Below are 15,897 nucleotides of genomic sequence, written 5' to 3' on the forward strand. Positions count from 1 at the left end.
TGGAGAACATTCTTTGAGTTTTAACCTCACAGACCTCACAGAGCTTCATGTGTTGTTTTGTCAGCATTCAGTAGCCCAGATTGGAGGGGGAAGAATTATGTGGAAACATTATTTTCGTTGCTTGCCCACTGTTTACCTCTTCCCTTGAAAACAGCGTATATGTTTTTCAACTCCAAAGACCACCATATCAACAACGCACCACAGAAGTGTACCTGTTTTCCAAATGTGGAGGCTTGGAAGGGATGAGCAGCCTTCTGAAAGCCACCCTTTAGTCAAACATATGCTGTGTTTGCATAGAGGAACTGTTCCATGTAGAAATAATGACATCAGATGTTCCCTTTGCAGTCACCACTTCAGAAGAGGCTATTCCGTGTGCCTCATCACCACTTGGAGAGTATAATCGAACAAAGCTGGGGGTCCAGATCACGTTAACGTTGCTATGTCAGGAGGGAAACTGATTAGCCCCCTGTGTGCTCAGACAGCAATGGCAGAGACTGCAACCTTGACCTGGGAGAATGGGTGGGTGGGTTAACCTGTATAGTGCCCACACTCATATTGCCAGCATTGGGAATCCCAGCACTGCAAGCCATGGGTAAAGTTAGTCCTTCCTGTCTGAATGAATAGTGATTTGCACAGTGGTTGTGGTATTTTAAATCATAGAATCATAGAGTTGGAAGAGACCACAAGGGCCATCGAGTCCAACCCTCTGCCAAGCAGGAAACACCATCAGAGCACTCCTTGTGATTTGTGGGTCACAATCATTGTGACCCACTTGGGGAGAAGGGCTCAGTAAAAAAAAATAATCAGAATATAATTATTAATTAATTAATAAGAAAAATAATAGCTATCCATTGAGTGTGTGATTAAGTTATGAACTGCGGACTTCCTGGCTCATAGTCTACATTCATAGACATATAATTTATACGAGGATGCTACCAGTTTCTGTATGTTTGTGGTCAGGCTGATAAAGGTAAAGGTAAAGGTAAAGGTACCCCTGCCCGTACGGGCCAGTCTTGCCAGACTCTGGGGTTGTGCGCCCATCTCACTCAAGAGGCCAGGGGCCAGCGCTGTCCGGAGACACTTCCGGGTCACGTGGCCAGCGTGACATCGCTGCTCTGGCGAGCCAGAGCCGCACACGGAAACGCCGTTTACCTTCCCGCTGGTAAGCGGTCCCTATTTATCTACTTGCACCCGGAGGTGCTTTCGAACTGCTAGGTTGGCAGGCGCTGGGACCGAGCAGCGGGAGCGCACCCCGCCGCAGGGATTCGAACCGCCGACCTTTCGATCGGCAAGTCCTAGGCGCTGAGGCTTTAACCCACAGCGCCACCTGCGTCCCACGGTCAGGCTGATATGTGAAGTGAATTCAGAGTTACATGGTCATTAAATGGTGGACAAAAGCCCATTGTCAACTGAAAGGCAGAATGGGTAGGTTTGGGACACATTAGAGCAGGGTTGAGGAACCAGTTAGATATTGTTAGACTACAATTCTCATTATCCCTGACAATTGGCCATGCTGGCTGGGACTGATAGGAGTTGGAGTCCAACACTGTATGAAAGGGGCACAGGATACCCATCCCAGCACTAGAGCACCATAATGCTGGTTTACCTGTCCTCCATTGTCAACTGTGGGGTTGAAGTCAGTGTTCAGTCCAAAGTTTGAGTTTGAAGTTCTCATGCATTGACTTGACAGATTTTGTATCTTGGTGACTTGGGGGGGGGGGGCGGGGCGGGCGGATCACACTAGATGCTCTCTGTGGTTTGTTTCTGTGTTCCAGTTAACTAATAGGCAGATTTACCAACCAATGTACACACAATACATAGTCTGGCTTTAAACCTTCCACTTTGTTTTTATTTGGTGGTGCTTCCACACCAAAATTTAGCATGTAAATAAAAGAAAATGGATTGGGCTTATTATTCAGGGTAAATGGTCTTTTACAATTTGATTCGCGCCCTGACTCTTGGCTCCTGCTTTGCTCTAATTAATACCTCACATTTTAATCTGACACTTTCCTGAAGTGTTGTGAATATGGATGAGCCCTGTACCATGGTCAGAGTCAGCTTGCTTTTTAAGTGGCTAGCTTTGAAATGATTCTTAATGACATGTCTTGAAGAACTAACCCCCCTTTCTTTTTCCATTTGTTTGTCTCTATATAGCACCGAAGACATGTAGCCCCACAAAGTTTGCATGTAAAGATCAGATCACTTGCATATCCATGGGCTGGAGATGTGATGGAGAGAAGGATTGTCCAGATGGTTCTGATGAATCGCCAGATATATGTATGTATATTTCCTTAATTTTTCTCTTGTAATTATTTATATCTTGTATTGGTGATAAAAGGCCACTTCCCCCATTTCATTTTGTCCCTGCATGCCATGACTCATCACATCCTTCTTACAGCCTTGAAAATGTTAACGCTAGCCTCTAAAGATGGAGGCAACGACATCATCCAGTTTTGGAATAGATAGACCATTTAGTATTCCTGCTACCACGTAGCCTCTGTGTGAGTGCAACTTGCAACGTCTTGGGCATTTCTGAATATGTTAACAAAGGTTAGCTCACACTCACATTTGACTTTTCCACTCCCCCTAAACTTGGCTCCCACCTCAGAGAGGATTTCTGGGACCTATATGACACATCCACCTACATAACCCTGCATGTGGAAAGTCAGTACAGTGGTGCCCCGCAAGACGAATGCCTCGCAAAACGAAAAACGCGCAAGACGAAAGGGTTTTTCGGTTTTTGCGTCGCTTCGCTAGAATTTCCCTATGGGCTTGCTTCTCAAGACGAAACGTCTTGCGAGTTCTTGCGAGTTTTTTTCCTTTTTCTTAAAGCCGCTAAGCCGTTAATAGCCGCTAAGCCGCTAATAACCGTGCTTCGCAAGACGAAAAAACCGCAAGACGAAGAGACTCGCGGAACGGATTAATTTCGTCTTGCGAGGCACCACTGTATGTCAGGTAGAAAGGTTCTAGCTTACCATTCTCATGAGCCTGCTAGCTTTTCAAGTGCAATAGGTTTTGACATAAGAGAGCACTGAAGCATGCAATCCTTCATTTCCCTTCTGAAGTGGCATACTCCCATTTGATGTTTCCCCCCTGAAAGCTTGGTGTTCTTCCTTTTTTTTGTTGAGACATGAGTGTGAGAGCAAAGGCCTTTCTGGCAGTTTAGCATACCATGTTCCAGGTTATAAGTTTATACTGCAATAAATGCAGTTGCTGCACACTGGTTATTCAGCTAGTATTTCTGTGCAGCAGCAATTAATTTTTGGTTTATCGAAAATTGAATGGCAGAGTTCTTGCCACTATTTCTGCTTAGCCTGTGATACTATCTCTGATCTGCCTCTCACCTGGCTGTCTGCTGAAGGAAGCTGCCTTATAACAGATCACATTATTTGTCCCTCCAAAAGTATTTTTGTCTACACTGGCAATTGGTACAGTAAGGTCTCAGGCAGAGAGTCTTTGTCTTCTTAACTGGAGCTGCCAGGGATTGAACCTGGGTCTCAAAGCGTTCATGCACTTTGCCACTGAGCTGTTGCCCCTCCCCAGTAACAGCCATTATCCTGAGAAGTGTCACTAGTGTTACAAAAACACTTTGGGCTTCCACTAAAATTCCTTCAATGTTTTGCTCGAGGAAGAATCCTAACACTTCCATTGAATTTTAGGTGAAATTTCTGTGGCAACAAGAACAGGTTGATGGGCCCCAGAGCCAGGACCTTTTCAGTGGTGCCCCCCCATCAGAATTCCCTTCCTAGGGAACTCTGCCAAATGCCCTCTTTAGTTTTCTTTGGACAGAGCTTGAATAGAGTTTGTCTTGCTTTATTAGAGCCTTTTGTGACTACGGTAATTTTATGTTGGTGAGTGTGTTGGAACTGGCATGTTTTAAAATACTTTGTGCATTGTGACTTCTTGTGGTTTTTATGCTTATTTTTTGTAAGCAATCCTGTGAGCTCTTTGTCCTAAAAGATATGATGCTAATATCTAAAACAATCAAACAAATAAAATAATTATGTGTGCATTGCAACATAGCTAGAGGTATTGCTTTTGATACAAGTTTCTTTCTTTCTTTTTCATTTCATTTCATTTCTATACCACTTTATATTTTTAAGAAAAATCTCAAAGCGGTTTACAGAATATTAAAACATCAATATAACATCAATAAAAAAGCAACATAATTAACAGAAAACTAAAATATTGTCTTAAAGATTTCAGAATAAAACATTACAAAGGAGGTCAACTACAGAATAGATATTTAACACAAAGTTAACAAAATACTTAAACATTTCAAATAAATACATTGCTAAGTGAATGTTGGGGAAGGGCCGTAGCTCAGTGGTCGAACACCTGCTTTTCGTGCAGAAGGCCCAATTCCTGGTGTCTCCAGGTGGAGCTGAGAGAGATTCCTGCCTTAAACCCTGGAGAGCCGCTGCTAGTCAGTGTAGACAGTCCTGACCCATATGGACCCAGTGGTCTGACTTGGGTAAGGCAACTTCCGTAACAGGAAGTGGAGTGGACTAGATGTTGGTTTGAGCATTCAGGAAAGGGACCGGTTAGGTAAGCCAAATTTGGCACACGCTCATAGCTTCATGGCCTTTTTTGTGCATTGCAAAAAAACAATGGGTGAGTTTTCTAACTGACAAAATATATATGAATGCAACATTGGTGGCGAGCCCTCCGTTTGTTTGGACAAGACATGAATGTATAGTTCACACAAACAACTTTAGTTTTTAAACCCTATATGAATAAATAATCACTGCTGAAACCTGCTTTGTTTATGCAAAACTAACCCTAAACCACTCTTACGAGAAAAACCATTTGCCACGCAAGCCTTCCCATATCTGCGGAAGGTACAGCAGGAAATTCTGAGAGTTATTTGGGCAGCAGCAATGCAGACCAGCAGGACCAATGTGGAAATTGGACTGTTTTTCTTCTAAGCAAGCATTTTGTTCCCTTTTAAAAATTAAAACGGAGGGGTGTTGCGCAGTATTTAGCCAAAATCACATTTGGTTAATGTTATCATTAATCAGATATGACAGAAAAGGTTTGTTACAAAGCTGAATAGATTGCATCAGATAATGTACTTTATGTTGCTAATGAATTAAAGTGAAGGCAAAGCTGACTGTTAAAATGGGTGGCAGTTGTGATTAGTCACCAATTCCACACCTACACTTACCCACTTTTCAGAAAGCCTAGATAGTTAGCAACAGTCATTTTGCTTTTAGATTTCTCTACTGTCTGCCATCTTTTATCCCAGTATTATTTGATTTTACATGGAAAATGACAGAAATGTTTTTTATGCTGAGCTCCTTGTAAAAAACAAAACAAAACACCCACCCACCCTATGTTGCAGCCCCCCATGCATTTACTCCTGAAGGGTACTAGTGCATTCAGCAGGGTGGCCCCAAGATCAGAAAGAAGGCTATAAATTTTTGGCATGGTTACTTGACACTGAGAAATATGAAGTGTAATAGAAACAGTAAAAGAAGAAGAAGATTCAAGTTGATGCTAGAGCACTGAAATTCAGGATCTGTCTGCTATTGTAGTGGCTGGAAAGGAGTTTTTCCCAGGCCAGATTGACTAGTGAGTCTGCAGTGGGGCCTTCCCTTCAAGTGGGTGACTTCATTTGTTGTGTGGGGATGTGCACAAATTAATAGCTTTTAAGAGACTTGAAGGCAATATGGTAGACATGTCATGGCATAAACATTGCATTTTGTATGTCTCAGCACTGTCTTTAGATATTTTTTAATGGGGTGCTGGAAAAGCTGGATGAAACTCAAAGGAGGAGGGCTAGACTGTTGGAATGGTTTCACACACAGTTTGCTTCTACTGTTAAGAGTAGTCACATGAGTTTTCTGGAAAATTCTGAATTGGAAAATTTTTCTGTGCAAATTGGTAATCTGCATAGGGTAAGATGCCTCAGAAAGTTTTCGGTTTGCATTAAAGAATGATCTGATTTAGCATATTTACTGTACATACATTTAGTAAACAACCCTAAAAACATGAAATATTTTTCTTGCAATCAGAAGACTTTCATTGTTACTAATGAACTTATAAAAGGGAAATTTGCTCATATATGCCTTTTTTTAAAAAAGAAAAAGATGAGGGAGTGCAAAGCAGGAGTGAAATTAACTCAGAACCAATCTTGTCAAGTTTCTCCACACTTGGACATTAACTATTGAAAGCAATTTGAATTAGGACACTTGAGTTAAAACAGATTTTTCCCATGTGGGAACCTCCCCAACTCCTTTATGTTGTACATTTTTCAAGGTACCAAAGCCAATTGGGAGTAATGTGAACGCAGACTGTGTTTCCATTACTGCAGCATCTTCTTTTTGCTTCTGGTATGTTGTGTAAGCTAATTTGCAAAGGTACCTTTTGGGATTATCCAACTTTGTGGCAGGGAAAGTAGGGGTTGCGTTGATTCTTTCTGTGTATCTGGACCAACTATGTGTTAACAAATTGCTTTGAATTTGTTAAAGTCCTATACTGTATTCAAATGGCATGTTCTGAAGCAGGAATTGGCCACCTTTCGGATTCTGAGTGCTGTGGGTGCCAGTCACAAAATGACTGCCCTGGAGGGGCACGGCACAACACAGAGTTAGAGAGTACAGGCACTGTTGCCCCCGCCCCCAACAAGACAATCTCAAGCTTACCATGAGAAGTCAACTCTGACCTGCTCTACCTGATTGCAGAGATGCAACTTTTAAAGGCACAAGAATCCTGTTTCCTCCAATGTCAACCCTAAGACAATTATTAGAGTTATGAGTTTGAGCCCTGCCTTGCGGAAAAGATTCCTGCATTGCAGGGAGTTGGACTAGATGACCCCTGTGGTCCCTTCCAACTCTACAGTTCTGTGATTCTATGATCTTGCACCCACTTAAGTGGGGCAAGCATCACTAAACACAATAGACTTGCTTCTGTGTAGACATCTATACCATTGTACTGCAAGTTAATTATACAGTGAATTCTTAATGGTTTCCTGGGTTTCCATATTAATTGTGTAGTGGAATTCACAGAAAAAAAATTCTACAGAATACCAGATCACAACTGAACCCACCACAGGAAAGATCACAGCTTTGACTTCACTCATTTAGGTCTTAGAAATGAGGGCTGTGCTACGACTGCAAGGGTTGTACATCATCTGTCCTGCCTCAGTCCCTTTTTGGGAAATGAGAGGGGAGTAGTGTCACAAGGATAGTCTGGCAGTAGGAGGAGCTAATCCCACCTGAGGCAATTTACATGCTGGGCCTGAAATTTGGGGAAATTCAGGCCCAGTTCCCATTTCTCAGAATATGCGGATCTGTTAGTGAACTCCCTTTTTCACAAAGTGCCTGTCTGTGAATGTTGAAGCATCATCTGTCAAATAGCCAACTTCTTCCTGAATCATTAAATAAGTTTGTAGGCTATGGCAGAAAGTATTTGTGACCTAGATACAAATCCTACCTTGGCCATGCAAGTATCTTTAACGTTGAAAACATGTATGATTTTCTTCTTGTTTGTACAGTAGAGCAAATTTTTTTCTTTTTCTTTTTTGCAGGCTTAGTTAAGTAAGAATGTATTCAGCCTTTGTGATTCCAGGAACATTAAAATGAATTAAAACCACATTCCCTCTCCACATTCATTCAATTTTTTATTATTCCTACATAACCACCTCCTCGTTCTTCTTCTGTTTGGAGGTTGTGTGGTGAATTTACTGGAAATTAATACTTTTTGGAGAGGCTGGCTGCAGTATCTGATCTTCTAAATATTGGGCTGTACCCATCTAGGTTCTACTTAGAGTACACCCATTGAAATTAACAGATGCCAGTTGTATATTAATTTCAGTGGATTTCCTTTGAGCATGACTAACTTTGAAGACAACCCATTCTCACTATTGGGTTGAGATGCTTATAATTGTATCATTAGGAGATTTCAAAGCATGAGTTGAAACAGGGCCAGAAGATGGCAAGTAGTGACATTCATGCATAATATTACAATTCCTGGTTTTGCATTTCATCAATAATAAATAAAACTATATTAAGAGATGTTTGCCTGGTCACTGTTAATAATGTCGTTATTATGTTAGACATTCTCCCACCATGTTTGTTGTGAGCCTTTCTGACCAAACTAAGCCCCATAAAGCAAAATATACACCAGGAGGCTTAGTTTGGTCAGAATCGAGTCTATACTTCCAGAGTTAATGCTAAATACATTACTTCTAATAAATGAGCCACCATAGCCTGTAGAGATTTTTGTGAAAATTTGTGTCCTGGACTTTTTAGACTCATCCACCCTTGTATTATCTGAAACCAAAGGGAACATTGGTTTGCCAGATATGAAAAGTATTGGCATTATTTTCAGCTCTCCTCCCCCACTATATGTCCAAACCAGGCACCATGGTTTGTTTCACTCTCAACAAACCATGATCTGTAGCCAAGGCATATTCTTGGCTTACTGATTTGTAGTTTGTTGGAGAGAAACAAATTATTATCCCTAGTTCTGATGTTTCTGTTTTAACTATCTGTGCTTTTATCTCCTGTTTTTATCTTGTGAACCACCCTGATATCTTTTGATGAAAGACAGTATGCAAATGTCATAAATAAAATAGAGAGATAGATAGATAGATAGATAGATAGATAGATGATAGATAGATAGATAGATAGATAGATAGATAGATAGATAGATAGAATGATGGAATGCTGAGTTGGGGATGGGGGTTGGTTTGCTCTGAACGTTAGTTGGAGGAGAAAGATATCTCAGCTAGGTATGTTCACAATAAAGCATTAAGTATGGTTTACCATCATGTAGGAAGTGAGCCAGTATCTCAAAAAGCCACCTATGCTGATAGTTTTGGATTTAAGCCAATTAATTTACTGTACTGAGATCTATGGGTATACAGTGGTGTACAAATGTAATAAATCAATCAATACATAATCTGCGGACCAGTAATCTTAGGCTGGATTCTAGTTAAGTCTTTCTGGTGCAAGCCAGGGAGACGGTGTGCTCTGTGAGTGCCCAGAATCTATTCCATTATGATTGCAAAGTTAGCACTTTTCATTGGGCCCAGTGATTCATTTCCTGACAGCAGAGCCTTTGCTTTGGTTTCTGTGTGCAGATTTGTTCTAGAAGAATGAATGAGAAAAGCCTGGTGGATCAGTCTCTGCAGTTGTTTCCTCATGTGCGAATCCCCCTCACCCTTACCTTACCCCCTTTTTGAAGGAGACAAGAGCAAACGCCCTAGATGCTATTTACAAGTATAACGCAACAGCTGTGAGGAAGCCGTCAAGGAGAAACCATCTAGGACTGAATATTGTGGCAGTATGTTTGATAAGGAGTCAGTCAGTTTCTCTCATTCTTGTCTATTCTCCAGTATCCTGGGTAGACATTTTCCCCAGCCCTGCTACTTGAAAACCTTAAAAGGAGATGCTAGGGATTGAAACCGGAAACTTCCATATGCAAAAATATACATCACTGAACCATGATTCGCTCTGAAAACATTCAACAAAGCTATGTTTCTCCCCAAAGCCCATATGCTACCTTATCCAGCTTTCCCCATATTTAGCTCCCCAGATTAATTTAATTCTTTAATGGTACTGCATGATTGCAACAAAATCTCTAAACAACTTACAATCAATTTTAAAATTATAAATAAAAACAGTTAAAAGCAATTAATTATAAACATTTTTAAAAAGAAATTGAAATAAGCAATAAACTAAAAAGAGATGATAACACAGCTGTGTCTGGATAGGCTTTCCTGAACAAAAATGTTGTAAGCAGGTGCTGAAAAGGATACAGTGAAAATGCCTGCATCCTGATGTCAATAGGCAGGGAGTTCCAAAGTGTTGGAACAAGTATTGTGGGGCTTCTGTTCTGCGGAATGGACACTGTTGCAAAGTGGTCAAGCAGGCACATACAGGACAAGGTGATCCCTCAAGTAAAATGGTCTCAAGCTTTTTAGGGCTTTATATACAGCAAATGGGTCACCAGTGCAGATCTTTGAACAGAGGTGTTATATGTAGACACGGTCTTGCTCTGCTCAGCATCTTGGGTTGCAGCATTCTGCACTAACTGCAGTTGCTGGATCATTTAATGTTGCTGTTATTTATTCATTGTAGATGTTGTTGGGTTGTGTTTGTGTGTGTGTGATTGCAGATGTTGGATTGCAACTCTCATTATTCCTGTCTATTGGCCACACACCTGGGGATGATCATGGGGCTGTAACAACTCCTCTGTGAGGAATGTTCACAACATCTGGGGCTTTTTAGCTTAGAAAAACTGTGAGGAAGAGCATAAAGTATGCATGCTGTGAGTCAGGGAGGAGGCAGTCTTGCATAATACTGGAACCAGTGTCATCTAATGAAGCTGATTGTTCGATTAATGTCTTACTTCACACAGCACGTAGTTACTCTGTGAAATCCCATACAGGATATAACGAGGGCTGCCAAATTGGGCAGCTTTGAAGAGAGAGTAGAGAAATTCATGTAGGATCAGCCTATCAGAGGCTGCTGGTTATGATGGCTACACATTACCTCCAAGGTCAGAGTCAGCTGGGGAGCAGTGATTGAGGTCATGGCCTGCTTATGGGCTTTCCATAGGTGCATCTGGTTGGCCACTGGGAGAAACGAAAGGATGTTGTACTAGGGGGGCCTCAGATCTAGTCAGGCTCTTGTTATGTTCTTAGTTGTGCTTAGAGGCAAGTATCCCAGAATAAATGACTGCAAAGCCTTTTCTCATAAATTGCTCTAGAGCAATTGATTTCAGATTACGATAAGAGAGGAGATTCTTCCGGGATGTTTGCCAGTTCTCTGTAAACAATATTTCAGAGAGGGTGATCATTGTGAGAGAAGGCTGGGCCCCAGTTATTTGTGGTTTTGAGGAGTGAGAGGCTTATTGTAGCAAGGCATTGGCAAATTGCAACTGATCTCCATTTCCCTCTAAAATTTGGAGTGGGAGCTAGTGTGGATATGGCACTTTCAGAGATTTTCCTGCTGTGGAATATCACAACATCTGCTTCTGGGATTTGGTGGGGAGGAATGCCTTTTGCAATTTCTAATAATAAAACTAGCAGTGTAATCTTTGGTGACTTCCCACTTTAAGTATTACATGTGAAGTGCTTTGAAATATTGGCTAAGATTCTGCATGTATGGCCTTGGGAACGGTCTACTCCTTCATTTGTTAAATGAGGAGTATATCAGCTCCTGGTAAAAAACAAGAACATGGCCTGTAAGGCCTCTTTGATAGGTCTTTCATCATCTTTTCTTCCCCACCTGGAGTATGATATTGCCCTCAAAACTGTGAAACAGAGGTTATGGGCTATTGCCTTTAGTGATTTATGATCTCGCTCACATGTGGCCTGTGGCCCATCTGTGTCATGAATCCAATATCAGCAGGGTTTTTTGTTATCTCCCTTCTTTAAGAATTTGACCGTATTTACCAAGATTCTTGGGGGGAAGCCATGACTGTTAAAGTGGTACACAAATGCTTTAAGTGGTATGCTTTCGAACTGCTAGGTTGGCAGGAGCTGGGACCAAGCAACGGGTGCTCACCCCATTGTAAGGATTTGAACCGCCAACCTTCTGATCGGCAGGCCCAAGAGGCTCAGTGGTTTAGACCACAGCGCCACCCGTGTCCCTAGACAGGTTAGACAGCATCTAATCAATCCTAAACAACCTGGAATTGCTGACCCTTTTCTTGTCAGGGTTCTCCTTGAGGATAAGATTGATACCATTAAACTGGCTGTAACAAAATTCCTCTCAGAGGCAGAAAAAATCAGAAATCAGTATGTACAGGCTAAAGCTGCTCTGTTGGCCAGCAAGGTCAATCTTACATCTTAACAACTGTTGATATATACTATTGCTGTACTGTGTATTGTGGGTCTATAGACCACAATAAAGCTTTGTGTGTGTATTGCATCATTCCTGTGAGTAGACCACTAAGCTGAGTTACTACTAGGGTGAGATAGCTGCGCTAATATTCACATTGTTTTGCAAAATGAAAGCTTCTGCAAAAATGGAATTCCGTAGGAGTTTATGCCCTGTAGACATGCTATAGAACATGCAGGCTGTCTGGGTCAAGGAAGGGAGAATATGGCTCTGTTCCCTCTCCACCTTAATTTTGATAGGCCAGAAAACCCCCCCATGTTTTCATATTTATAGTGATTTTTCTTAAGTGCCCAGGGTATATTTACAACAACCCTTGATGCAGGCCAGTTCATTTGCTTGGCCACTGTACTTCTATACCTCTAAGGTCAAAACTGCACCTTCATTACCATCACAGCAATCTTGATTCTCAACGCATTGTATTTTCGTTACCATCATTTCTCCCACCACTGCTTTATAGATCTAGGGTGCTCTACATTCAGTTCCTGAAGCCCAGGCAGATTATTGCATTTTCCAAAGCATTAATATGATTCTGAAAATATGTATTATTAAAACAGGTAACAGAGAAATTTGAAATTCCACACTCCATCCCTGTCTTTATTTGAATTGATGCACTTATAAATCCTTATTGCAAGCTTTCAAGTTTATTGATAGTCCTAATCCTTAAACATAAAAGCAGCCTAGCAAAATGGTATCCTCATTCCTTCCTAAGATGTCATGCTGCTACCGCAGGTTAGCTGGTTCCTTGCATCTGTTTTTCCCCTCTGAGAGCTTGAGGTAACCATTTTGTGAGTTTATACGCAGCATAGGCATTTGCTGTAGCTCAGCAGAGATTGATTACATGGGCAATGATTCCAGTGTAATAATCAAATTAAAAAATTGTCCAGTAGCACCTTAGAGACCAACTATGTTTGTTCTGGGTATAAGCTTTCGTGTGCATGCACACTTCTTCAGATAACAGAAAGCTTATACCCAGAACAAACTTAGTTGGTCTCTAAGGTACTACTGGGACAATTTTTCAATTAATTAATTTATTTATTTTGACTGTGCCAGACCAACACAGCTACCTACCTGAATGTAATAATCACCACAGAACTTCTTGTCTACTACACATTACCCTATTAGACCCTGTTGGACACATTTGCCTAAGTTATTAGAGAGCTGGATTCAAAACCTATTTAGATCAACTGGATGGACTGGGGTAACCATGGTTCCCTCAGATGTTATTGGACTACAACTCTCAACATTGCTGACCATTGGCCATGCTGGCAAGGGCTGATGGGAGGGAGTTGAAGTCCAACACCATTGCTCTGACTTAAGGTGCATTGATAAGTAACAATAACCTGAAAGAACATAGTTGTCTTTTAAAATAACAAGAATAATAACTGAATGCACATTCGTCAGCCAGTATAGATTTTGGCCAGATTAATTTATTACATAAAAACCAAAGCAAAAAGACAAAGGCCAAAATAGCTTCCAACTGGAGCCCATTTTTTGAATACTGCGAATACAGTTCAATGCATTGTTTTGAACTTGAGCGTAAGTTGACTTAAAAAAATCAGGATAAAATATGTATGTTGTAGTTGTGCAATGTTTTTTTTTGTTATTTATGTTATAAAGTGTGATTTAAAAACAAAGATGCAAAGAATTGACAGGTGTAGGGAACATGAAATGTGATTTAATTTGATAAATTGGTCTCTGAGTAAGTTGGTTTGTAGTGCTTTTCACCCACTTGCAAATATGGTTGGCACTTTTAAAACATCTGCCATATAGCTTCCTTTACAAGTTTTAAGCCTATGTAAGAGAGCATTTGCAAAAAAGGCAGTAGAGTAAACTAAATTCCTCCTGTAATGACCAACAGAACCGTTGTCTCTTGTCCTGGGACTTCTCGAGATTGGCTGAGGACTCCTGCAAAAGCAAGTCCTTGAACCCCAGATTTCATAGTGCTGTTTTCTCCCTTTGCCTGGAAGATAAGGAAGCCTTGAGGTTGGTGCCATAGTGGCGTGAGAAAGGCCCCCTAACAGCCCCCAGAGACAGAGACCTTCTGCGGTCCCATGCTTGTGCTGACAGGCGAGATTTGGCTCAGGCAGTATTTGGAGATAAAGGGAACGGGAGGTGGGGTTTGTGTGGTTGCCACTGTTAATACCCCTGTATGTTAGGCTTAGGGAAGTAATGCTGGCAAATATTTGCATGCGAACACCAGGGAATCCCAATCGTACTCCGTGTTCTGGAGCCCATGGACTTCAGAAGGAAAAAAAAATGTATTTAAATCAGGCATTAATACTTAATTGAGTTGGGTCCTGCAGACAGGTCTGGGACAATCCTGATAGTCATGAAGACACAGTTTTTCCTGTGACATTTCTGGTCATGACTAAACTGGTGTAAGATCGCATACGAGCATAACCACTGTTGAGATGGACAGAAAAGGATGGGAAAAGACATGTAAGCAATGTACAAATAAATGAATTTCAGTGAAATGGTATTCCATTTTTGCCATTCTCTCTCTGTCCCCACCCTGCCCCAAAGTGCTTGCTTGGAATGAACTTAATGATAGGCCGTAGCTTAGAGGTACAGCGTCTGCCTTCTGTGCATAAGGCCCCAGATTCAATTCTTGGCAACTCCCACTAGTACTGGATATGCCCCCTGCCTGAAACTCTGGAGAGCTGCTGCCAGTCAGTGTGGGCAAAGCTGACCTAGATGAACCAATAATCTGAGCCTGGATAAAGCAGCTTTCTATGTTTTGGCAAGAGGGGCATTAGACTGGTGAGGGAACTTCTCTGTTTGGTCTAGCTGATCACTGAGGAGATATGAATGTTCACTCTTTGGTGGCAGGCTGCTGTAGGAAGATACGGAGGCTTGTTTGACTGTTCGTAAACATGCATGGTAAGCAGCTCAGAAGGGGTACTGGATAAGGCCACAAGAGGCATTGGGGCCAACTCATTTGTTCTGAGCCACAGTTGCCTATGAGAAGGAGCCAGTGTGTTTTGCAAAAGAGAAGACCAACATGCTGTTGCAGTTCTGTGCCCCTTCCCCAATTTGAGGTTATCTACACTGGAGGTTGCTGGAGCACCAGAATGGTTAGGCACCCTGTAGAGTCAGCAATTAATTTTAAGCAGGGGTCATACATGGAATTGAAGTGTCAGCCACATGAGCTCTGTTCAATAAATTGTTCATTGGTTTAACTGAAACAAAGGCTTTGGTGGAGTGCTTTTTTCATAGTTCAGCTTGGTTTCTTACCCCAGGACACAGATGGCTCTTTAACCCTGTTTTTCAAGGGGGAAGAGCTCTTGTGGCTCTGCAGCCATGGCAGTTGCTTCCTGGGCTTGTGGAAAGTGTGAGGGGTTCAGGTGTATAAGGAAAGAATTCTGAGGTTTAGAAATGGACAGCCTGCCCCAAGCTCCGGCTCTCCAGGTGGCCATTGTGTCAGGGTTAATGCTAGTGCAGGTGTCACAGTTTTATGTCCACCCAGTAGCAAAGGACAAAGGACACGATGCATCTGCAGAAATGAGAGATCGCACAGCAACACCAACAGTGTTAGGTTGGGACTTTTTAGTTTGTGAGGAAAAGGAAGTGAGCATTGGTGGCAGGGAATAATATTTTTTTTCTCCTCCTCTTTCAAGATTCCTGAATTGCAGGGGGTTGGACTAGATGACCCTCGTGGTCCCTTCCAGCTCTACAATTTTATGATTCTAAGTACTAGAACTCAGGCTTACCCAGTGAGGCTGACAGGTGGCGTAGTCAGGACAGACGAAAGTGCTTACTGTTGTTCGTAGTTTAAATCCTGATTGCAAGTTCAGGTAATCTGAAAAAGGCTTCCATAAAACAATCGTCATTAGGTTTTCTTATTTTGGCTGTTAACTTTGCTAATTCCACGTAGTCCAATGCTTTACTTATCCATTCTGCTTTGGTGGGAACTTCTTCTTTCTTCCATTCTTGTACATAGAGAATCCTAGCTGTTGTTACATACATAAACAGTTTAATCATCTGTTTTGGAACTGTTGTCCCTATAATCCCTAAGAGAAAAGTTCCAGGGTTGTTGTTTTTT

The 15,897-nt window shown here is 41.6% G+C and overlaps 1 protein-coding gene across 5 annotated transcripts in view; it reads left to right on the plus strand.

Annotated features, from left to right (window-relative positions):
- Positions 1–15,897, plus strand: part of LRP1 (LDL receptor related protein 1) — a 314,457-nt gene that overhangs the window by 82,312 nt on the left and 216,248 nt on the right. For all 5 annotated transcript variants that reach the window (XM_081900693.1, XM_081900695.1, XM_081900694.1 and 2 more), the window contains one exon: positions 2,155–2,277. In XM_081900693.1, coding sequence (XP_081756819.1) covers positions 2,155–2,277 — 123 coding nt within the window. The remainder of the gene's footprint in view (positions 1–2,154; positions 2,278–15,897) is intronic.

This window comes from Podarcis melisellensis (genome assembly GCF_964234715.1).
Source record: "Podarcis melisellensis genome assembly, chromosome: 2".
Lineage (NCBI taxonomy): Eukaryota > Metazoa > Chordata > Lepidosauria > Squamata > Lacertidae > Podarcis > Podarcis melisellensis.